At 38.6% G+C, this 26,081-nt stretch overlaps 1 protein-coding gene across 3 annotated transcripts in view; it reads left to right on the top strand.

Moving 5' to 3' along the window:
* The first annotated feature begins 19,627 nt into the window (after positions 1-19,627).
* WFS1 (wolframin ER transmembrane glycoprotein) overlaps positions 19,628-26,081 on the top strand; it is a 32,174-nt gene continuing 25,720 nt past the window's right edge. The window contains exons 1-3 of one of the 3 annotated variants that reach the window (XM_065735786.1): positions 20,016-20,039; positions 20,303-20,487; positions 21,417-21,614. In XM_065735786.1, coding sequence (XP_065591858.1) covers positions 21,422-21,614 — 193 coding nt within the window. In that variant the 5' untranslated portion in view covers positions 20,016-20,039; positions 20,303-20,487; positions 21,417-21,421. Of the gene's footprint in view, positions 19,904-20,015; positions 20,040-20,302; positions 20,488-21,416; positions 21,615-26,081 lie in introns of those variants that run through there. The other 2 variants (XM_065735785.1, XM_065735787.1) reach the window with 2 other exon arrangements.

Below are 26,081 nucleotides of genomic sequence, written 5' to 3' on the forward strand. Positions count from 1 at the left end.
TTAAAATTCATTAAAAACCTCTTCCAGCTGTGCAGTTTAGAATTAGAGACATTTTAACTATCTTCTTCTTATGTTGAGATAACTGTATTACATAGAAAGGAAAATGGAATTTCAAGGACGGACCATAATTGAAAAGTTAATCCAGTTTTAATGTTGATGTACTCATCCTAAAGACCTTTAAGCCTGTGGCTAGCAGAAGGATATTGAAGTCCTTGCTCTAAATTTGCTCTACCTTTTTAATGATAATAAAAGATCCTTGTAAGTACTGGTGACCTTCTTACTAAATCAAAACTGAAAGTATAAGTTTTTAAAACTTCAGCTCTGAATAATAGTAACATTTAAATTTCTTACATTCTTTCATTAAAATAATCCTAGAGAACTTTGAAACACATAGGGGACTGACTTATCTGCTGCTTTAAACATAAAATGATTGCATTGATTCATTTTTCTTTAGAAACCAGAAATACATATATAATGACAAAATTTCGTTTGAGACTGTGGATTTTTTCCAGTTGAGATGCAGCCATCTGCAGGCAACTGTTTAATAGTGCATAGCACCACTACAATGATCATGTGTCACATATGGCCATGTTTAAAACTTCTCTCTGCTCAGTACTCATTACTATTGTTAGTATTTTTCAGGACAGGAGAGGAAAAATCAACTATTCTTAGGTAAGAAAAATGACCATAATGTATCAGTTTAAAGTCAAGTATAAAAATGATAGTAGCACTAGCACATGTGAAAAAAGCCACTGAGCGTGCTGCTGAATTTCAAAACAGAATTTGTTATTTACCAAACCAAAAGGAAGACTGATGCTGGTGTCTGCAGTTGGTAACATGGTACAATTTGGTTTGTGAAAGGGCAAGAACAGCTTACAGCCACCTACAGCCTCCTGTGCATGGAATGAATTCTTTCTACAGCAAGTATTTTGTCAGAATCAAATCTTCTTTTATAAATGGTGAAATACTGATATGACACATTGTAGTACATCTTCTTGTAGCTGCTCTTCCCTCTCTTGTCAGAATTTCCCTCTGGATATTCCACCAACACCCACCTATGACAGTACCATAGACAGTTCCCCACAATAGTACTGTGAGAGGTGGGTGTTGGTAGAATATCCAGAAATAGCATGTGCTGCTGAGTATGTGTCTTTTATAGGGAATACTTACCATGAACTGTTATCAATAGCAGACAAAGGAATCAGACTGCAATTAAGAGTTGAAATATGGTTCTTTCCAACTGTAATTTTAGCAATCTCAAGTTAAATTTTTGTACTGCACTGAGTAAATTGTACAATGTTTTTTTCTCTTTTGTGAGGGTACATATCTGTGAGCAGATATGCATACACATTTAATATTTTCTTGCACCTGTTTTTGAGAAGTCACTTTTTCCATAATAGGAGGAGAACAGTCTTCTGGGAATATGCACCCTAAAATTAAGATTTATTATAGGCTTAATGTACAGCTGACTTGGATAAAAGCTGCCTTGCTGTGCAGTCACATATCAAATTGATAATGACAGTGTAAGTAGATGAAGTTAATGGCTATACTGTGGAATATGAGAATAAAATATTCAGCCCATCTTAAAGAGTGAAACTGAGGATCTACAATATATTAACCCATGTTTGGTCAAAGATACTGCCACGGAAATAAGCACTAGAGGTTTGAGTGACAATTGATTTCTAGTGCTACCTGAATATTTGCCTTGAATGCACACGTTGAAATGATTAGCTCTGATAAAAAGAGACTGGGGATAACAGGGTAAAAATAACAGCCGTTATACTTAAAAGGAATTATCTGTGGACATATGTCTATAGGTCACTTGTGCTTGTGTTAGCACTGTGAGCTAGCCAGAGCTGGAAGAGCTTCTGGAAAAGAGGCTGCTAATCATGGCCACTGAAAAAAAATCAGTTTTGGTAGCTCTTTTCTCTTCATGATTCTCATTCTTTCTTTCTAAGTAAAGGATGGTAGAGAAATAAGTAGGTGAGGAACAAAAGAGTGGTAGAGAAATACATAGAATGGCTTTGTAAATTCCTTCCTTTTTCCCTACTAAAAGAAGAAAGGATCTTGAATCTTTCCAAATGAGGGTGCAGTTGAACATAGGGAACCTGCAAGGCCTGCTGTTTCTTACTTGCAAGCAGCTCTCTTTAAAGACAGATAAGGATTTTGAATCTTCAGTATGGTCCTTTCCTTAGAGGTAGAAGTTGGACATGTTCAGTTGCTATCCAGAGTAAATAATAATGAAATCAGTGATTATACAAATAAATAATATATAACTGAAAGGGTATTGAATGATGAGTGACTGAACTGCTGAGATCTCTGTTTCCTCTCTTTGTAAACTGCGTAATTCACAGCCTGATGGGATAATGGCTACTGAAAAAGCAGCTTGGTTAACCTCCATATGTACAGCTGAGGGCTAGTCCTTGTGACATTACTCCCTAATGTGGACTTTCTATGGCTCTTCTTTTGGTTGTCCTTCACAATTTACAGAAAAAAAAAGAGAGGGCTGCTGAAATGACAAATCTATGCTGCAGGTATTGTACACAGATTTACTCTCTCTGTGCAGTCTTGTTAATTTCCCAAAGCCCACCTAAGGAAATGGGAGGAGTAAAAAAACAGTCAAGCAAATAGATCACTGTTTAACAATACCCCAGAATTTAGTGTAAAAAATTGGTTTAATCTGATAAATCTGACAAAGCACCAGAAGGTTCTCCTAATTTCTGTGCCATTCCTAAGGTGTTTTTTTTCCCTTCTTTAAAGCAACTGTGCAACTGCCCTTGGAATTCAGACTGCCTATTCCCTACAGAAGTCCCTCCTGATGGACTGTATCAAGCACAACGTATATAAAATGCTTTGTTGTAGCAGATGTGAGGCAGTGTAATGTTAAATACTTCCCTTCCTCAGAAAAGAAATTGTAGCTACCCTAAAGGAAAAAATGAAATTAAAACTTCAAAGGAATTTTCAGTTCCTTGCTTCCCTATCAGAGTGTATGGCATAACTTGCCCTCTTAGAGTATGTTCTTACATGAGTCATTTCAAGAAGTTTGGGCCCCAACTGTAAAAAATCCCAGCATGTTCCAAAGGCTTTGAGAATAGCCCAGAGGAAAGATGAGGTGAATTAGAATGAATAGCCTAGAAAATGTTGTGAGAGTCATTTTAATGAAGTCAGCTTTTCAGTTCTCAACTAGCATCCAACTTTGAAAAAAAAAACAAATACAAACAGCCTTCACTGCTCCCTTCTAATCCACCAAAGAAATTCAGAGTGGAATTAAGATAACTAAAGGGAATCTAAGTTAAGAACTAAATATATCCTTTCATTTTTCTTGTGGCCCAAGAGTTTCCTGAAGATTTGTTTCTTCTTCTACACTCCTACTGGAAGAATAAAAGCTCTTTTAGAGGATTGTATCACCCTCGCATAAAAAAAGAAGTTTGATAATGGCTTCAAAGATGGTCTTTTTCAGTGTCCTTTTAAAGTTTTAAATAACCTCTAATCTAAATTTCCTTTGCTGCAATTTATGACCTACTTGTCCTACGCACTCTGGGCACTAAAAGCAATCTTTTTGCAGAAGATTTTGCATATTTTGAAATATCTTCTTAGATAATGCTGAAAGACTAACTTCTCCACCTTTTCCCTAAATTTCTTCTAGGTTTTTCTCTTCTCTGGATTTTATTCACCTGATTCACATCTTCCTTGAAGTACGGACTTGGCTTTTGAAGTGTGGCAGCTGTCCATACAGTTCCGATTAGCGGAAGGATTACCTCTTGTTTGCCTTACGTGCCAAGACGGCACTTGCCTTTAACTGAAATAGAATGACATTCTTGTTTTATCAGATATTGTGCCTGGAGCACAAGTCTTATGAGGAGCGGCTGAGGGAGCTGGGATTGTTCAGTCTGGAGAAGAGGAGGCTCAGAGGAGACCTTATTGCACTCTACCACTTCCTGAAGGGGGGTTGTGGGGAGGAGGGGGTAGGCCTCTTCTCCCTGATAAGTAATGACAGGACGAGAGGGAATGGCCACAAGTTGCGCCAGGGAAGATTTAGATTAGACCTGAGGAAGCATTTCTTTTCTGAAAGAGTGGTCAGGCACTGGAATGGCCTGCCTAGGGAGGTGGTTGAGGCACCATCCCTAGCGCTGTTCAAGAAGCGTTTAGATGAGGTGCTAAAGGACTTAATTTAGTAGTTGGGTAGAGATAGTGATAGGAGGATGGTTGGACTAGATGATCTTATAGGTCCTTTCCAACCTTATGAACTTATGAACTTATGAACTTATATTAATCTTCTGTAATCCCCAGTGTACTGCTACCTTGCCATTTATTCTTCATCTTTTGTTGCCTTCTTGATCCACCCCATTATTGACCTATCCAAGACCAGAGGTTAGCTGTAGAAAACATAACAGCCTCTATTATATCCTGTATTTACTCCTTTTACATTTCATCTACTTTTTTTCCCCTTTCTTATTCTTTTTCTTCTCCTTATCTGTTTCCTTTTCCTTTTCTTCAGTCTTCTCAAGTCATTCGAATGGTATAAGCACAAAACAGTAGCAGACGGTCTCGTAAGTATGGAGTTATTTTGTTTCCTAGATGTATTCCAACAGAAAAAAAATAAAAAATAAAAAATAAAAAATATAAAGGACCCCATATTAGCTTAATATATTGGACAGGATTGGTTTTAAATCTCTTGCTAACCTGTAATTTTATAATCATGTAGTGATACTTTGCAGTTAACAAAATCAGCATAATCTGACTGATAGTGACAGTTGATAGCAAATTGTGGTAAACGTAGTTTGTTCTAAGTTATGCTGATAAGTTCTAAATCTATTGAGGAAAATGCATAACCTCCTTCATTGAAAAATACATCTGAATTTCGGGTTCAATAGCAGAATATAACAGTATCTTCTGATTTATCTATCAGGCAAAAAATCTTCCTAGTGTTTCTTATCTTTCCACAAAAGTGAGCATTTTCTTTTTCATTCATCAGGAGGAGCGTTTATAGGAAGTAAACTCAGAATAAAGCATATGTGCTTATGAGTGACGCAAATGGGTGAAAACTGAACTTTAGCAGTGGACAAAGAACGGAACCTGATAGCAGCCTACTTCTCTACTTCTGTCCTCTTAGATATATTTGCTGTTTTTGTATTCACTTATCTTTTCGTATTCACCTTGTCTCTTTGAGTCCAGAATTTTTACCTTATTCAGCTCTTTGTGAAAGAAGCACTCTTCTGTAGAGCTAGTCAGTTGTTTGTTTGCTTGTTTTTGTTTGGTTTTGTTTGTTTTCCCCAGGTGCATGGAAGGTATGAAAAAGTCTAAAGTCCCTTTTATACTGTATGGGAACTGTTGAATCATGGCCTGAACCACTGATTGATCACCTGAGGCAAGCACTAAGTCAGCTGCAGGAGCACAGGTGAAGGCAATGCACCTGTATGATTGGAAGGGGTGGAGTCTGGCTCCACCTCTCCCAGACCCCATTTTAGGGCTGACCACCACTGGGGAAGGTGCTTCTGTTGGAGGTCTTTCCCCTGTGGAGTTATTGTTGAGCCTCTCTTTATTTACTGGTTGTCTGTTTACCACCCAGATAAGCTAAGCAAAATATGCCATTCACTTCATTGTTTTCTGTGAATACTATTCTTTTGAGTTGCTCACCCTACGTCTACTTACTTTAAGTTCAGTATTCTTTGTACAAGTACCTTAAATTGGGGTGAAAATAGCAGTAAATGCTCAACCAAAATCACTAGATTACATGAGATCTTCTTAAGTGTTTAATGCCTTAGAAATTTCTGTAGCATTTCATAAAACCTGGAGTGTTTGTGTATCCACAAACTTGGACTGCCTTTACTCCAGCTGTACAGCTTTGTTAATAAACAGTGTTAACTTTCTGTAAATCTTTGCCTTACTTCATGACTTGCGAGGTGCTTCATAAAGGCAAGTAGCTCTTGCTGACAGAGAAACAGTTATAAAAAATGACAGATGTTAACCTAAGGCAACCCAGCAATTCAGTGGGAGAAAAAAAGATAGAAACCGGTTTCTCACAAGAAACTCCATGCATTTTCATGTCTGAGATCTAGTCAGTATGGTTTCCTGAGCACATTTCTGTCTCAGAGAGAATATGGTTTTCCTGGCTGCTGTTCCTTACTGCAGTAGTATTTGAGGAAGTTATAGCAAGATAGAAGATAATTTCAGTCTGAGAAGTCTATTCCCTAATAGTGTCTATTTCTTCCCACTGAGAGGACCATAGCTGTCTTTTAACCTGTCAAGAGTTGCACATAACACCTCTAAACTGAAAACAAGTATATTTAAATGAAGAACAAAGCTTCTCCAGCTGAAATTCTCATGTTACATCACATAACAACCTTACATACTGACACGGAGAACACTCTAAAGGGAAAAAGAGGGATAAACGGTGTACCTCAAGTTCCTTTATAACAATGCTATGAGGGCTGGAACATGGCTTGTCTTACATTCTCTGACAGTGTCTGATGTCAGAAGGTAAGAGGATGAAGGGAATTTTGCATATGCATGTCTATGAAAAATATATGCAATTGCAGTGAGAATTACTGAACATACATTCATCTGAATGAACTGCATTTGCATTTTCCTTTTGCACTTATTTAGTATATTCTCCTTACTAGACATTTAACAATAGCTGGTTTAAAGTGAGGTACAAGAGTCACTTATGGAGCTAAAGAATAGAAGTACCAATGCTAGCACTGATTTGCCATTACAAAACTCCTGCTAACTGTATGAGGACTACTTCTTCATATAGGAGACTCTACTATAACTCCAATATTGTTGACTGTGGTATCCTGAGCGAGTTCCATGCTGGTGTATTTACATATAAAATTACATTTTGTCCTGCTACGTAGGCAGGTCAATTTTCATTTTTTTTTATCATTTCCTTCATTTTTTATCTTTTCCTTTTGTCCAAAGACAAAGCCTCTACAACATCTCAGGGCAACTTACTTCAGTGCTCAATAACCCTCACAGTGAAGAAGGGATTCCCAATGTTCAGAGTGAACCTCCTGAGTTTCAGTGCCTCCTGTCTGTCACTGTGCACACTGGGCAGAGTCTGGCTTCATCTTCTTTATATTCTTCCATCAGGTATTTATAAATACTGATGAAATTCCCCCTTGAGCCTTCACTTCTCCGGACTAAACAGTCACAGCTCTACATGTGAAAAAGTCCTCTAGTTACATCCTTGTGGTCATTTATTGGAGAGCCCAGCACTGGACATAGACCCCAGATGCAGACCCACCACTGCTTGGACGGGAGAAGGATCGCCTCCCTCACCCTGTTGGTGACACTTTTCCCAGTGCAGCCAGGATACCACCAGCTGCCTTAGCTGCAGTGACACATTATTGGCTCATGGTCCTGTTGTCCACCATGGCACCATGGCATTTCATTCTGCACAGTTGCTTTTCATCTGGCTGCACCCATTCTGTACTGGTTACTGTGGTTATTCCCTCCCATGTGCAAGACTCAATATTTGCCTTTGTTGAACTTTGTGACACTTCTCTCTGTCCATTTTTCCAGCCTGATGAGATCCCTCTGGATGGCAACATATCAGACTGGTGTGTCTGCCACTCCCCTCAGTTTTTTACCATCTGCAACCTTGCTAACTGCACAGCCTGTTCCATCATCCAGGTAATTAATGAACTAATTAAACAGTACAGAGGGCAGTAACAGCTCTTGGGATAACACTTCAGTGACTGGTCTCCAGCCGGACTACACACAGCTCAGTCCAACTCTGAGCCTGGCAGTTCAGGCAGTTTTCAGTCCATCTCCTGTTCAATTACCTAGTTTGCAATTGTCAGCTTTCCTACTGATGTTATTAGTGGACAGCATCGTAAAGCCATCTGCCAAGCTGGTCATCTCATCATAAAGGCTATCAAGTGGTTAAGCATGATTGCCCGTTCATGAGGAACGGAAATTAAAGAGATGAAATCTAATAGAATAGAAATAACTATGGAAGTAAAATCTGAAAATCTGGGCCTCTCACTTCAAAATTGGAACCAGAGGGACAGATTCTTTCATAATGCTTGAATTTTTAACCTTTACTTATTTTTACCATAGTTAATTTCAGTTCTGACATTTTTATAAATATGTCTAGGTGCTCTGGCATATTCATTTAAAACATGCAGGTTTATTTCTGTTTGGTTTTAAAAGAACATGGTCATTATAATACTGATTAATCCCTATCACTGCTGGGTAAATACAAAATATTTACTGTTGTTTATCTCTTCTAAGCCAGAAAATTGTAACTTTATGAGTAGAAATGCAACTGTGAAGTGATTAAAACAGGGATTTTAAAAAATGATATGCTGAAAGAGAATTAAAATTGTAATGGATGCCTTCTATACATTTCAGGTTTCCTAAGTAAATGTAATACACTTGTATTTGCAGGGATTCTTTACAACTTTGGAGTATGAGCTTTCAAACCTGCTGTGTAACTTCCTGTTTCATTGCTGAATCTGTCTGGGAACAGTATGACTAGAAAGCTTTTGGAAATACATATCAAAAACTATGTGAAAGGCAGATTATAAAACAGAATAAATATAATCAGGAGATTTCTTACCTGTACAGAAGAATTTATAAGTCTGATGACATAATGAATGGTACTTCAACTGTGTATTAGGACAGGGTTGACTGATCATAGCCATCCTATTAGGAAGGAAAGAAGACAAGGGATTAGCAGATGGATAATACTGGTGAGGTTTACAAATTAAAAAGTATGTGTTGTACAAAATTAGAGAATCTGGTGAATATGTAGTCTCTTATTACATTCTCGTTGGCAACTTGAAGCCTCAAAATCCTGAGCAGAATATTCATACAACTATCTCTGGCCTGGATAATTTAAAAACACAAATTTATTTTTTGTTTGTAATCTTTGAGACACTTTTCAAATGAGTTTCTGAGGCCTGAAAGAGATATTCACTGGAAAATATTATCAGGGAAATACTTTTGAAGAACTAAACACATTAATTTGTCAGTTTTTTGGCTCAAAGGAAGCATTTCACTCTCAGCAGCAGATTTACAAAACACCTTGTGGCTGCAGAATTATTTTGCTGGTGCTTTATTTCATAGATTTCTCCCTCAGACCTCCCCATAAACAGCTACACAAAATGAAGCTCTAACCATGCTGACATCTGCTTTATTCATAGCTACCTGCTATACCCTGATTGTACAGTATGCATTACATGTTGTAAAACATTCTCCACTTAGATTAACCTCAGCTCTGGCATAGGTAGTCATAGCTAAATTGAGTGGCATACTTTAGTTCTGCTGCTTCTATAGTTTTCTTTTCAGATAGATGCAGCAGAAGTGCTGTCCACTTTCAATTTGTAAAAGGCAAGGAATCGGAACCTGGTGAATTAAAGCTTGGGAAGGAATATCAAGGGCAAGGAAGTTTTTCAAAGTCAACTGCATAATTGAAGTTTAGGCGAGCAATTTCAGGTCCCTACAGTGTATGTATATGGCTTTTAGTCCTTATAAAATACATATATATACCACAAGGGTGAATAGACAATAGTAGCTTCCATAATATTATAATATTTCCTTCTTCCTTTGCTTCTTTACCCTTCTTATCAACATTTGATTGGTTGTTGTTTTTTTTTTCTGCTTTGTGCCACATTTGCTTTTGGGCTTTACTGGTGATTTTTAAGGGCACTAGAAACAGTAAATGATAACACATCTTTTCAATATCTCACCATGCATTTTCATAGGTCTTTGTTCCAGATTCTTCTTAGAATATAGAAAACAATTATCTTGTGCCAAATCCCCAAATGAGAGTAAATTGGTGAAGTATTTTAAATTAAATGCAGTGCTTCATTCCACACTTCTGTGACTCAGCAAGAGATTCTCTGTTGTTTGCAAAGTTTGAAACTTAAAAGAAAGTTTTGACAGCAATTGAATAACCACTATATTTGCTCTTCCTCACACTGCATGCCAAGAACACTTGCTCAATTCTGATGAGCAGTAGATTTTAGAACTGATTTACTCTTCTTCAGGGTTGATGTGAAATGATTAACCACTGAATCAATAGCAGTTACTAGCCTGGAAGATGTCTTTTTCTCATCTATTATTTCATCCCTCATCTGTTTTGATTCTGTGAATCTGATTTTGCCCATACAAAGAAAAAGAATGATTGCAGTAACTTGTACTTCCATGACAGAACTATTAAACTTACTATAAAAGGGAGTAGATTTCAGCTGCTGTCAGGAATGAAAGAAAACTTCATACTGCTTTTCTGACCTGATGTTCCTTACTATAGGGTTCTACTGCAACTGAGATGCTATGAGATACCCTCTTTGGTTTTGTTAAGGGTATCCCATTCTTCATTGAGTTCTACCACTATGGGAGAGGGCCAATAAACAACACATCTTTTCCCATGCTCCCATACTCCAATCTACAGCCAAATGAGGGCCATAATAATTTATTTATCTCACAGATCAGTTTTTACTCTTCTAACTGGTTTATTTTTTTCATTTGCTAGTCTTAGTATCTCAGTCTTCATGTTGATCCTGATTCTGTGTTTAAGTCATTTCAAAAGCTGAAAAACTGAAGTCTGTTCTCACCTACTTCCCATTAACTTTATCCAGAATTCATTGTGCCTCTGAAGAAGATACCAGTTACTGACACAACACTTTGAACAGAAACAAAAACCAAATGTTTGTTTATGTTTATTATATTAGGAGTCAATAATGAAATTTGTATCATCATTTATCTCCTCAAATAAAGCAGCTTCATGCAGCTTTGGAAATCAACATTTTGAGTTGGGAACAGATTTTCTACCTCACAAGTTACTTCTAGATTTTATTTTAAAATAAAGTCTGAAAATTCCAACACTTATCTTGTGCTCTTCCAATTTCAAAAGCAAATACTGAATGATGGTAAATAATTTTTATTTCATAAATTTTCTACCATACTGTTACTAAAATGATACCTGTAAATCATATTAATATTACAAAAGCTTTTAAGACCTCTTAAGATTTGAGAGCCTTTTTGTAAATTAATTCTAGGCTGTTAGAGCAAGTAGAAAAGAATCTTTAGGTCATTAAAAGGACCTCCCTTATCTAACAAAATCTTTCATCTTTTAAAATGTATCTGATATCTTCTCTTAGGCTTGTTTTTTCCTTTTTATTTTTATTTTTTTCAGGAATACAATGATCTCAGTCACGTATGTTAACATAGTTTCTTCTTTCTGCTTCCACAATTGGACCCAAGATGTAGCCTACAGTGCATCAACTATGATTCACCACACCAAATGTACAGCTTCCTTTATTCTAGGACAATTAAATTGGCCATCAGCAATCCAATATTCTCCTTATTATATGGCATTGTCCATTAGAATTTTAAAAATTGTAAGAAGCTGTATTTGGAAACAATAAACACAGATATTGTTCTTATCATTTGCCCATCCATCTGCAATTCTAGAACTGTCTACCTAGCTCCTTGAAAATTCTTCCAGCAGGATTCTCCTTCTTGATTTCTCATTCCCCTAGATACTATCTGATCCATAACAATTTACTTTGATCAAGTGTCACTTCTGAGGGAATCAAGTAATTCTAAAATATTCATAGTGCTTTTATATTGCTGTAGCCTTTCAGCTAGATAAAAATGGCTATGAATGTTTCTAAAATTAATTAGCTGTCTCTTATTCTCAACAGTTAAAATAGTTGTTATTTCAGCCTGCAAGCTGAAATATGTCTGTCACTTATTTGTTCGTGATTTTTATTTGCAAGACACTTCTTCTGAATTGGGTCCTTGTTTTCTTCACAACCCTAACTCAAGTCAGGTCAACATATTAATCTTGGAAAGACTTAACTTCCTATGCTTCAATTTGTGGCCATTTAACCTCATCCTATCACCACACACTGCTGAGAAGAGTCCAGCCTCATCCCTTGGTCTCCTTCTCCCTAGATATTTTTAGACATGGATCAGATCCTCTCTGGGTCTTCTTTTTCCAAGGCTGAACAGACCCAGGTCTCTCAGCCTTTCCTCGTAAGATAGGTGCTCCAGGCCCTTTATCCTTTGTGGCTTTCTGCTGGACTCTTTCCAGGATATCCCATCTTTTTGAGGAGCCCAGAACTGGAGACAATGCTCCAGGTGAGGCCTCACCAGAGCAGAGTAGAGGGGGAAGGATCACCTTCCTTGATCTGCTGGACATGCTCTTTTTAATGCACCCCAGGATGCCATTGGCCTTCTTGGCCACCAGGAAACACTGCTGGCTCATGGCCAACCTATCATCCACCAGGACACACATAGAAAGAAGTGCATGAAACTCAGAGTCTCAGTGCATGGACCAGAAAATACACTGTAAGACTCATGTTCAAAATACCAATCTACCTTGAGGGAAAAAAAAAAAAAAAAAAAAAAAAGCAGTCCAAAGTATGAAAGATGACCTTGGCTGTTGAAAAATACATTAAGTTGCTTCTGCATGATCAGACACTGAAAAGTCAAGACAACTATTGTGATACTAGTTTTGAGATACTGCAACTGTTACATCTTTTGGTTTCTTCAGACACAAATTCTTTTTTTCCTGGAAATTGTTCTAGGAGAAATTCGAGGATTTTTCTCACTGATCAAGGACTTCCTTCATTCTGTCAGAGCAGTAACTAACTGGGCTGCAATATGTCTGGAAACTGGCCTATATGCTACATAGATATATATACTATATATATACATGCTGCTGGTCTAAGCAGGTGCACAGATCTGCACATGAAGTACATTTGTACTTTGGTACTATGCTGACAATACACAGAGCAGATGTCAAGTGAATGCACAGCAAGCACACTGCTTCTGGCAAATGTGAGCCTTATACTGCCTCTGTGCACATATTTTCTGCTCATTAGAAGGTGAATTTAAACAGTTTCAATTTCTCTGGGATCAAGTTGCAATTGCTTGTATTTATACTGAAATAGATCATAAGAATCTAGTAACAGACCACCCCTGAACAAGGCACTCTGCTCTATCACTAACAGATGACTTCCTAAGCTCTTGTTGAATCATAGAACACTTGAATCATTTGGGTTGGAAGAGATTTCAAAGACAATCTAGTTCCACATGGGCAGAAACACTTGCCACTAAACCAGGCTGCCTAAAGCCTCATCGATTCTAGCCATGGACAGTTTTAGGGATGGGGTATCCACAGCTTCTCTGGACAAGCTGTTCCAGTGATGCAGCACTCTTACAGGGAAGAATTTTTTCTAATACCTCATGTAGACCCACCTCTCAAGCCTGTCAAGGTCCCTCTGGTTGGAATCCCTTCCCTCCTCCAGGTCATCCACACCACACAGGTTGGTGTAATCCACTAATTTGCTGAGGGTGCACTCAGTCCCACTGACAGTGACACCGACAAAAACACTAAATAGTGTCAGTCCCAATACCAACCCCTGAGGAACACCACTTGTCACTCACGTAGGTCACTATCTAGAAATCAATCCCTTGGCAACAACTCTTTGAGTGCAAACATCCAATCCATTCCTCATCCACTGAGTGGTCTATTCATCTAATCTGCACGTCTCCAATTTGGAGGCAAGGATGTCATGCAGAACAGTGTCAAACTCTCTGCACAAATCTAGGTAGATTATGACAGTTGCTCTCCTCTTGTCCACCGATGCTGCCACTCTGTCACAGGAAGCCAACAGTTTTGCCAGGCATCATCTGCTCTTACTGAATTTACGTTGGTAGTCACCAGTCACCTTGTTCCTTGAGAGTTCAGGAAAACTACATTTTCTTGACATTATTGTAAAATCTTGACTTTATTGTAAATCACTGTTTTCCTCAGTAAGTACATTTCTACCATCTAAAATACAGCAAATGCTTTTTAAAAATGAAGAGTTATTGCCACCTGGTGGGAGCAGTGCTTTTTCAACTTAACAGCATTGCTGACCAACACCATCCTTAGGGTCTCCACTAACTACAGTTTGCATGAGAACAATCGTGATTGCATTTTCTATGAGAGCTGCATACTGTTTTTACACTCCTTTTAAAGTCGTTTAAAGTCACTATTAAAGTTACTAAATCCCACTACTTTTAATATTAATCAACAGGATTGGAATACTGAAATGTGTAATAAAATTTGAACAAGTACAGTGAAATATGTGTAGAAAAGCTAGACAAAGAACAGGTGATTCAACCTGCATTTCAAATTGACCAAACCACCTCTCCTGATTTTATGTACTTGTCAAGCAAATAATGTGGACTTTTCCAGATATAGGTAATCAACTTCTCTATTCAGTGTTCCATTAATTCACTCATATGATAATGAACTCACTTTAATGTTCACTTCTAACATTTCTGACAATTGTTTGTATGCAAAGCTGTGAAATGATTAGCCAATTTTTAGGCAGGAAGTAGTGAGATTTGTAGATAGCAGTATTGATATAAATGTGATTTCAAAGTTTAATGACTGATATGACACTATGAAGGCTTCCTGACTAAAACACTGAGAGGTACAATATGAAGGAATTTGATCTGGCATATATAGCATATTTTCCTGTCAGAAATGTAATTTGCAATATGACAGTTCTGCACAATTCTGAGAACTTAATTAAAGGGTACATGATCTCCTGCTACAGAATCCTTTACATTAAACACGCCTGCAATTGAGATGTAGCAACTCACTTTTTCAGATAGCAATTTATACAGAACATTTTCTGGCTGGAGAACAAAATGTCTTTGTTTGCTGTTGAGTAGCAGATGGATTGCTGGAAAGCACAGAAGGTAGCTTAAATTATTAACTCTTTATATTTCAAGCTATATGAGCTGATGTGACAAAGAAATAGGAATTTCTATTTATCCAAGGTGGATGGGAGATTATTTTCTCCTGAAATGTGGGAAGACACTTACAGAATGAATTCTTAATATTCAGGGATTGAACTGGCTACTTCTCAAGCTAAATTCTCTTTACCTATTAAATTCCAGATTTAACACTGCCAAGCATCAGGGATTTTCCACTATAAACTATTTTCTTTAATGATCTGATTCACTTTCACCTTTTCTCATGCAGTTTTGTATAAAATAGACAGAAAAAACATTGCTTTAGAGCAATTTTTTTAATCCAAATTATTCTAAAAAGTATATATAATATCGAGGTTAATTCACTAATATATTGGGGTGAGACACTGGAAAATCTGTAAATGTTGCAGCAATCCTAGTGTCACTGCTTTTTTATTTGTATCTTAGATACGAAATCCAACAAAGGGCTGTACTTTAGAAAGTAAGAGCAATTCACTTGGGAATTATGGTAGTTACCTGAATCGCACTAAGTAATATTTTTTTTTTTACATTAAGAAATATTTTTAATTAATTATTTATTATGGCTGAAGGAATGTTTTTGTATTATGGCTTTCTATTCACACTTTGCTAGCTTTAATTCATAAAACCGTATGTTATTTAGTCAAAAAGATGGCATGCATATGTGTCTCCTTAAACAGCTAACAGTTGCAAATGACATCCTACGTGCATTAGCTTGGATCTGCAACTGTGGTTCTGCCTGAAATGAATGCACAGAAGTATCCACATCGTATTGTTCATTCACACTAGAGGTCACTGTGAGCAAGATTATGGATCTCTCGCAAAGGAATGAACAGTAATGAATTAATTTGCAGGACATTTGTGGCTCACTTTGCAATTTGAAAGGATGACACAAGCTCATCTGTGTTTCAGGTTGCCCAGTGAGGTTGTGAATGCCAACTCCCTGGAAGCATTCAAGGCCAGGCTGGCTGAGGCTTTGAGCATCCTGGTCTAAAGGGAGGTGTCCTTGCCTATAGCAGGGGAGTTGGAACTAGACGATCCTCTAGGCGGCAGTAGAATAGAAACAATAAAACTTCAATTCAGATGCAACATCAGACTTTAGAAAACTAAAGTTCGATTTGGACCATGTACTAGCAATGAAATCAATGGCTCTCTCATGGTGATGCTGTCAAAAGAACGATCAGGAACATCTGAGCAAGCGAAAGAGGAGCACGTTCTTCTTGTCTCCTTTAGGAAATGAGTTTCCTTAGAAAAGCCACTGTTGGACATTCACAGCCTTAACTATCACCTGTGAGGCTACTGCTGCTATCTGGGCACATTTTTAAAACTTAGTCCTTATTCACAGCACATGTCCATGATTAAGAAAGCAGCTTTTACCTGCTTTTTGAGGCCAACTTTCTATGATTTTCTTTACATTTCCTCCCACCTTTGTCTTCTTCCTTCTAAATATCCATCCCCAAAAGAACTTACATCCTAGTTACTGGCATCACATCATTCAGTGTCTGGATTCTGGATTCTACATCTGTCTAGATTCTACTGTGCTTAAATTATTAAATATGAATTAAGTATTTCTGACAGAAGTCATCTGCTGCTTTAGATTTACACATAGCCTGAAAAAAAAAGCCTGTTTGCAGGTCGGCCCTTATAGCCTAATGAACAATAGCATCCCTCGCTGCTCTTGAGGTATGCCAGAGCTTTTATTGCACTAAATCTATGCTGATATAATCCCTCCATCAATTAAATTATACTGTTAAAATATGTGTAACAGAGTAAACAACAAAACCTATTATTTTGAAATAACAGCTGTTCTCTTAATTGGAAAGGTGGGGCAAAGATGTTTGAGACATCTTTAAGTACAGTTTATTTAGCGTCACTTAGATATTCTTAGTTCCTTAGTGTACCTTTCATAATAAACATCTACTGAAGGTGCATATGGCATTTTTCTTTGTTTTTTTCAGCTCTTATACTCTCACCACAGCATGGCTGACAGTTTTGGATTTTATTTTTTTGCTGTTAGGATTAACATATTCTAGATACATCTAGATGAATTACATTAAATCTGTTTCTGACTGTACCATGTACTAAAGAAATGGACTTCTTTTCGGAGTTATTGTGACAAACAGAGATGAAGGCTGTTCACTGGAATGATTCATACTTCATGCAAGTCTATTTTCTTGGATTGTCACTGTGTACTTTCATCATCTTAGGAACCACTTCAATAAAAGTTTTTCTCTGGACTGCTGAAAAACTGCTTATATGCCAGCAATACAACAAATGTGATTTCACTTTAGGCTACAGCAGAGGGTTGGAACTAGATGATCTTTGAGGTCCTTTCCAATCCAAGCCATTCTATGATAATGATAGGTAAATCAGGTTGCATTGATTGATTTAGTAACAAAAGGTTCTATGTAAGACTGCTCAGCATGACCACGTTCCTTTACCATTATAAATTCAGTTTTCTGAGTGATATACTTTTTTAAAACATTTCAATAGTACACTCATACCAAAATGCAAGGGTACAGATTTCACAACAGAACGTGAAAATGTCAAAGCTTGTATCACATTCCAGAGTCAGTGCAGTTTAAGAAAGGATATGTAAAAGCTGCTGAGATCATCAGATGTTTCTGACCACATTTCTAGAACTCCTTCATGCTTCTGTGGTAAAGCAGGGAATTTCAGCCTATAACCCAATAATACACCCAGGACACTCATGTGGTCACTCACATTTTATCATACATTGAGGAAACAATGTTTACAGAAAACAGATAAAGTCAACATCACTTTGTAAACGTACAAAATATTTGTAAAAGAACTGGTTTTCTAACACAAACTGGACAAACATCAAGCTTTTATTTTGATGTTACGATAAGACTTTTTTAGTCATAGTACCTAACCCACATTAATAAGTTGCTGCTATGAGTTATTACAGTACTTCCAGGGTTCTTCTCTTCAGCTGAAGCAGTTGGCAACTGATTATGCTGAACACAAATCAGCGTTTGTGATATACTGTGAGCCAAAGTGAAGTTACTGAAGTTGATATCTGTGACTGATGCCATGCTTGAGTTTGGCTTACTCCCATTTATGTTATGTATATTTATATACCTGAGTACATAAAGTATGTGTGACAGGCAAGCCACTGTTGAGGTTTAGGTGGTATTTACCAAATTAAGGAGCTAACCAAGTTCAGTAATGTTGCAGTGTATATGCACATTTGTTTCATCACTCATAAACAACCCGTAAATATATTTTACACTGAGTTTCACTGTTGAACTGGGTAGAGCTCAATGGAGACAGTTTTAACCTTGAACCAAGATCCTCAGGAACGGCTTATACCAAGTGCTGGGAAGAAGCGGACATAAGCAGCACACAGAGGCCTCATTTTACAATTCCTTGATAGCTGTTTTTCCAGCTACCACCCTCTTTTCCACCTGTTCCCTCAGCTAGCTACATCTGTTAAGCACACCCACTAAATATCAAATCAATTTTATCAAGTAATAGCTTAAAGCAAATGTGAATAGTAGGGGGAGCAGATTGCAGCAGTTAAAGTTGTTATATCTGAGTTAGGTCACACTGTCAGTCTGAAGAAACAACTGAGCAGATAACATAACACAGGCACTTAAGAGTCCTGACAAAACCAGATTAGATTCAGAGAGAAAAAGCACCTTCTTAAAAGGGACTTTTGGCTGTTTGTTTTCTTTAAAAAAAAAAAAAAAAGTATTTAAGTAACAAACAGAACTTCCTGTTGACATTTATTTTGGGTAAAGTTAATTTTTTTCTAAACTTCAAGTTAAGGAACGAGTAAGGAAAGCACAGGTGCTAGAGACCACATTTTTGTTTAGGGATAGAAAAAAATGCAGAGACATCAACAAATATGATAATGAATTGTATGAGTTAGAAGGTACCTTTTATGGCCATGAAGTCCAACTCCTCTATAAATAGGGACATACAGAGCAGTCAGGTTGCTCAAAGCCCCATTCAGCTTGACCTGAATGCATCTACCACAATTCCAGGCAACCCATTCTAGTGCTTAACTATCTTCCTCATGTCTAATCTAAATCTCTCTCCCCTAGAAACTATTTCTCCCATCCTGTCACCACACACCCTGCTAAAGAGCCTGTCCCCTTCTTTTTCATAATCCCCTTTACACACAGAAAGGCCACTCTCAGAGATCTCCTTGAAGCCCTTTCCATGCTGAGAAGTGTGATCAAATATCATAAACTTACCACAGCACCCCATCACCTGCTGTAAACTTATAAGTTACGAAAACTTACTTAGTGACTAAATTACTGCACAGTTTAATCTAAGCTCCTGATTAGTTTGCTTGAACTCTTGAACTAGAAGCTGTTGACAGCGCTCCATAGAGTCTGGTGTACCTTTAGGTAGCTCAGAAACAAGCAGCAGCGAGTGCACTGTTCCTACAAAGTTTGCCACCAATACAACACTCACAACTTCATCCCCATCTCGCTGCGAGCCTGAGAGCACTCCCTTATTCGTGGCACAAGCATAGAGCAGCAACTTCTAAGAGCATTTATTATAATGAATTCCCCAGTTACCGCCATTCCCCACACATGCACTTTGTTCCCTATGGATAAATACAGCCTACGCTTTGGAGCTGCCCCCGCTGCCCCCTCAGAAAGGAGCCGCCCCACCCCTCTCCCGGAGCCACCTCCCTCAGCGCGGCCCGGCCCGGCCGCCTCCCGCCGGTACCGCCCCCAGCGGCGGAGCCGCCCCCGGAGCGCTGAGTGGCGGCGGCGCTGTCCGCTCCCGTGGCGCCGCGGGAAGGGGCTGCGGCTGGGGGCGGGCCGGGGCCACCCCAAGCGCTGCGGGCGGCCCCTCGGCCCCACTCAGCGCCCGGTGGTTGCGGGGAAACTTTGGGTACTGCCGTTGGCTTCACCTCAGTGAGCGACTGGAGCGAGGGCCGCGGGCAGGACGGCGCGAGCTGCCGTCTCCCTCCCGGTCCCGCGGCCTTCCGGGGTGGTGCTGCTGCTGCCGCCTGGGTGCCCTCCGGCCCGGCTGCAGTGGGTGTGAGGCGGCTCCTCCCGCTGCCCCGCTCCCGAGCTTTGAGCGGAGCGTCTGTGCGAGGTGAAACTTCAGAGAGCCCTTTGTAGGAGGGGCTGCTGAGACGGGCGTGTTTTGCTAAGTGCCTGCACCTGCGGTAAGTCTCTCCCTGCCCGCCTCACGTGCGGGACGGCGGCCTTTGTGTCCCTGTGCTCCTCCTGTTTGTGTCCCTGTGCTCCCGTCTGTGCCGCGGTACGCCCTTTGCCAGGCAGCGGCTGACGGTGCTCTGGAAGGTCAAGCTGAGAACCGGTTGCGAAGTAACTTTTGTGATTGTACGCTGGTTAAAAATACTCACGCTGGTCTACTGGGAAAGTATTTTAATCTCTGTGCTTTCCTAAGACTGGTTTGAAGGGTGGTTGAGCTGAACTGTGTTGGTTTATTTATAGCTTGATGTAGAGATACAATACAGAAATGTATTTCATTTCTTTCAGTAATATGTTTACTTTCTTTTTTTCTTTTCTTTTTATTTATTTATTTTTTTATATATTTTTCTAAGCTTCATTTTGGCAGTCAGGTTGTCTAAACTGCAGCTAGTTTGCTGTGTTGATGCTTTCGGGGCTTTCAGCATCCTGTCGTGATTTGGTGCCCATTCAGTGGAGGTGAAGCTGTTGGCAGTGTTAGGGATTGTATCCCTGAGTTTGGCTACGTTGCTTCCACCTCACAAAGAAAAAGCACCTTTAGGTCAGTGAACTGAACAGCTGTTTTGAAGATATAGCTGATAAGCAAACACCGACAGTGTTTGTCATGATTTACTTAATTTCAGGGGACTACTTTCAAGCAGTTATTCCTTGTCATGCTGTGGTAGCATGAGTGTGTGCTTTTTGACTTCCTGTCTGGTGCAAGATAAGCATTCAGTAAGCACTGAGCAAGTTTACTGATTTAAGGAAATCTTTACAAAACAGAGATCCCCTTGTCGTTCCAGAGGGGGTTTACACTGGGAATTTAAAAAGGCCTTTTCTTGTGGGAAATCATAAGGCATTCACTCCTTGCCTAAGTGTTTTCTATTTAAATCCTATTTCATAAAATTGTGGACTAAGTATGAAATAAAGTGAGCTTATTTCAGGTTCTGTATTTTTTCATTTCCAGGTGTCCACCAAGAGTGTCTTTGGTGGTGTCCTTCTTTCCATTTCTAGTTTCAGAGTTCCCCTTCACCTTCTCACTTTCTTTGCCCTCCCCTTTTGCCTTTGTAACTTTTTTTTTCCTTCCCTGCTATCAGACTTGCTTGGTGGCAGTGCACAAAGCCCTTGGGATGAAAGTCAGTTTTTTCATCATTTTAAAATGGACAGTATTGTTCTGTAAAAAAAAAATATATATACACAGGATTTAATTGTGAACTTAGTTTGTCAACACTTGAAAATCAATTCTTGTTTAGTTAATGGATAAAGGCAGTAGCTATTCTTGCATAATGTTGTGTGTGGCCAGTCGATAACCAACAATAACTGTTGTGCTTGGAATTTTTCAAGGATGTATTTATATACCCTGAAGTTGCTAGCAACATTCTTGTCCTTTCATTCTGTAATTATAAAACAGATTCAGATTTTAAGTTTTACTTTGTTTTTACATGGTGATCCTGCTACCTGACAATTAATCCCTATTCTCTTCTTTCGCAGCTAAAATGAATTCAAATCCTGATCCCCCATCAAGTCCCTCTCAACCACAACTCCATCTTGGAAGGTCCCAGCTGAATGCTGCTGCTGTGGACCACACTGAGAGCAGTCGTAAATCTGGACCACCCTCAGGAGATGCTGCAACTCCTTCTTCTTCAATTCCAGGCTACTCCCATAGCAGGGAGAAAGCTGAAAAAAATGGTGAGTATGAAAGCAATTTTTCTGCAAAATTGAGTTATGTTAAACCTTAAGAGATCAGTATGTATATGTACTTTAAGCTCTTGCTGTAAAGAGATGCTGCCAAGTAATAAAAAATGCCTCTCATTTCTTAACCTTTTGTTTTGGAAGTGTTGTTTATGGGTTTTTTGCTGTTTGTTTTTTGTGTAATTTTGAGCTTTTCCATCTACTTTTTTCTTACATACCCAGGGCAACAAGGAAGAAGTTTCTCTGAGAAATTGGCAGGAAGAATTAAATGTAATTCAGCAGAATGTTAAGGCTTTAATTTAATATTTTTAACTGGCTAGACTACATGCTGACTGTAGCTTTAATAAGAATTTCAATGTGGGTGGATAGATACTGGTGTAATGTAGGCTTAGGGACAAACATGAAATCAGTGACAGATATGAAGTTTATATTAGCTGTCAGATAAGTCTTAAGAGTAGTCACACATCTTGAAAGGTGGAACACTGATCTCTTGCTGAAGATAGGAAGAAAAACATATGGCCCTTGTTTTAAAACTGATGAATTCAGTTTTAAATTCATTTTGTGTTCTAATATTTCTGCAAGAAATCTACTCCAGGTGCCATTACTGTTTAACTTCTTTTAAAACTGAGCTTTCAGTATTGAAACTGTTCATGTGTGTGCTGATATGTATGACTCTAAATTGAAGATAAGGCTGTCCAAGAGTTTAAAATTGTGTGTGTGAATGTGGCGTGCATCAGATGCAGGTAAGCTTGGTACAAGATTCAAGCCAGTGTCATGGCTGTATTAGTACATCTTCTTTTTCTGTGTAATTCAGAACTGACTGCTGGAACCTTCTGCATTCCTTGGTACCAAAGAGCACATTCCAGACAGAAGAAATGAACTTTTCTGAATGCCTGAATTTTGAACATGCTTCAGGGTATCACTACCATCTTTGTCATCTAGCCCACCTATAAAGTAACTCAGCTGTTAGAGAATAGACACTTTCGGCATCAATTGTGATTCTTAATTTAGGGTTAGGACTTGCAAGGATTGATATATTTCTCCATTTCAGTTGTGGCTCATTTCTGAATTTCTGAGTACCTTAAATCTATTCCTGTGAGTAGTCTGGCATCACTGTCACTGCCTTTTGTCCTCCTCTTAGTATATTCAAGTATTTAGTGCTGCAAATTGAGCTATTATATCATGCCAAAGTTTCTAATAACCAAGGTTTTAGTTGATAGTGCATGTGTTTAATAAGATCATGTCTCTCTGTCCAGTATTTTTTCTATAGTTATTATGGACTTGTAAAACTTACCATGTTCCATCTGGAACATGTTCCAGAACTAAAAACTCTCTTAAAAGAGAGGAAGCAGAGAATTTTCTCTCCTGCAGAGAAGCTGAGTCATGGCCTGGATGAGCCCCTGAAGGAAAGACACAGCCAGCCCTGGGAGCACAGGCAATTCACCTGTGTGACTGGAAGCCATGGAGCCAGGCTGCACTCCTCTTAGTCTTCATTTAAGTGTTGACTACCACTGAGGAAGGGTCTCTCGTTGGAGATCCCTCCTTTGGAATTCTTTTCCTGTGAGCCTGGGCCCTCAGAGATGGGTGAGCGTTCATTTTTCTTTTCTTTTGTAACATCTTGTTTGGTCCCATATACAAACACTTAAACAGGGTCTTTAGTAGAACTTCAGAAAGAGAAATACAAACCCACAGAAGTTCACACATTCATACATATACATATTGAAACATAATTATGGAAATCATATCTCAAATCCAAAATTGTCATTTGAGCAGTTTTTGCAATGTTCAAAATGACAGAAGGTATCCCTCAATCACTAAAGCCTTTACCAATAAATAACATTCCAGTTGTAAGATGGATAGATGTAAGACAAGTGAAGACTTTGGTCTGAGTTATGGCATGTAGTTCTGTTGTATTCTGGTTTTATGAAAGGATGTAAAATATATTCTGGGAACCACCGTCTCCCTTGGAAAACTAGATCAATTAATATGTTGCTGATTCTTACAGAGCTCTAGTTTTAGCAGCAATTTAGTGTTTATTAATACTTTTACAATACAAAGAATCATGCAACCTAACCTTGTGACTCAGTCAGTGCTTAATCACTGGCCAATTTAACTACAGTCAAATACAAAGGTTTGAGAATGGCAAGGTTCACTTGACAGTTACATGCAGGATATAGGAGGGGAGGTTCCTGAACTCAGAACTCCTGGTTAATTACTTGCCCATCCTTTTGTTGTCTCTCAATGGGCAACAGGATCTGCCCCCTTAAAGGGCTACTCAGTGTTGATCTCAGAAGCCTGCCCCATGTGGTATCTCAGCTCAGAGGGAGATCAAGGATTGCAGCCAACTGTTGTCCTTGAGACTCAAGGAGCTCTTCTCTTAGGCCCTAGAAATAAGGGTCCTCAGGATAAATGACTCGGGTCAGAAAATTTTCTGTTCTGGATAGAGTTCAGGTGTGGTAATCTTGGAAGTTTCTCCCAACCTTGTAATTCCAGTACTTCTCAGATTGTACAGTTGTGATATCCATCAGATCAGATGGCATCCTAGGCTGCATTAGGAGGAGTGTTGCTAGCATGTCAAGGGGAGATATTTCCCCTCTGCAAGTTCTGGTGAGTCCGTTCTGTTTAGCATGTTTAAATGTACAGCACTGAAAGGAGCACAAAGTAATTTGCTTCCTGGAAACATCTACTCCTGCAGCATTATCTGTATCTTGCAGTGTAATCCAGCAAAGGAATGAACACCCTGGCTCTAATTCAGTAAAGCACTTAAGCATAGGTACTTCATTTGGATCAAAATCCTATACCTAAGGTGTTTTCTTGGCAGACTTTAGTTCATTGTAGGCTAATATTAGGTAGTGTTTTAGTCATTCCTTATATAATCCATCCCACAATAGTGGGTAGCAGTCTGTTGAGAATGTATTGTGCAAATCAAACCTCAATTTTGTGGGAGGGGGAAACTCACTGATGAACTTACGGTGATCTGTAGATACTGGTGTATGTGTATATTTGTTTTTAATGGGGGTTTTCCAATTTCTAACCAAAACTGTTGTTTTCTATAGAAAATTTCTACCTATGTGAAGTATTCTTTGTTTGGTATGTGTTAGGAATGGCGTGTGTGTCAATATGTTGATTCTAATGTGATTGTTTGTTTTAACAACGTTGCTACTCTGTCATGAATGTTCCTAGACAGGAAGTTTATTAGTGAGCAAAGCATATGCACTGCTAATTAGGGCTTCTAGAACTTCAAAACCATTGAGTCACTGGTATTCATGTAAGGAAATTACAGAAGAGTTGCTGGTTGCTTAAGGAAGTTCTGTCATTATCTTAATACTTTGTCAGGAGGAATGTGGTATATGGTAAAAAAGACCAGTAGCTGCTTGCTGATGAAATCTGGTGAAGTTTAATGAAGTAAACTAAGATCAAATCTGCAAAGACACAGTTATGCCTCCCAGGTGCCCAAGCCCCTCAATTTCTTTCTGTTTGTTATGCACTCCATAAGAACAGTTTTCTAAATAGGCTTAGAAATGTGCTGGTAGGATCATTCCCTGTGTGTGTACATAGAACACAGCTTAAAAAATAGCAAAGCAAAACAAACACCACTGTTAACATATTCACTGAATGAGTATCTGGTTCCTGTTGCTATTAATGTAATGGTTTTGAAATAGTGATAGATCTATGAATCCATATTCTAGGTTAAGTGGTTTGTATTGCTCAGCTAGGAAGTACCTCCTTATGTGGCCCGGTGGATGTTTCACTTTTGATTCACATAGGAGGAAAAAAAAGCCATGTAATTGAGAGAAATTTCTCACAATATGGTAGTGATAACATACTTGCTTGGGATATCTGCATTCCATTAATTAGTCCAAGTTTGCCATAGTGGTAACTAGATTGACTCTTCCCCCAGGTAAATGCTTGTTCTGCTGGTTATCTGGAGGTCTTCCCTTTCAAGTATGTAAAATGCCTTTGAAAATGATAAGAGAACTGTCTGCTGTTCAACAGTAGAAGGTGAGAGAGGATGCTCTAGGATAACAGAGAAATCTTGGAAGCAGTGTGATGAGTTTCTTGTATGCAGACAAAGGAATTTTGTTTTATTTTGGGATGGGGGTGGTCTGTTTGCATCATTCATGTATATTTACTAGCCAGTACAGCAGGAAAAAAGGAATGAGATAGGATTTCAAAGGTGAGTTTGGGAAGTTTTGAGAGCACTGCACTACTGAGTTGCTGTGATTCAAGAAACATCTCTTTGGTTCACTAAATTATGCTTTGTCCATGTTTTAGTTATTAAGGACATGCACCAATTTCTTGCTCTAAAATTGAGAACATATGGGGGAAGTATTTGTACTGAGAGCTTTGCAGACATGAATCAGTGTCTTATGTTTGTAGATGTGTGGATTTCTGCTCTGTGGAAGGCTGAGGTTTTTTGTACCTCTTGGAAGAAGCTTTTTTTTTTTTAAATATAAATTGCAT

This window comes from Cyrtonyx montezumae, unplaced genomic scaffold, assembly GCF_038088225.1.
Source record: "Cyrtonyx montezumae isolate F1298 unplaced genomic scaffold, pur_monq_1.0 scaffold_2, whole genome shotgun sequence".
In the NCBI taxonomy this organism is placed as follows: Eukaryota; Metazoa; Chordata; class Aves; order Galliformes; family Odontophoridae; genus Cyrtonyx; species Cyrtonyx montezumae.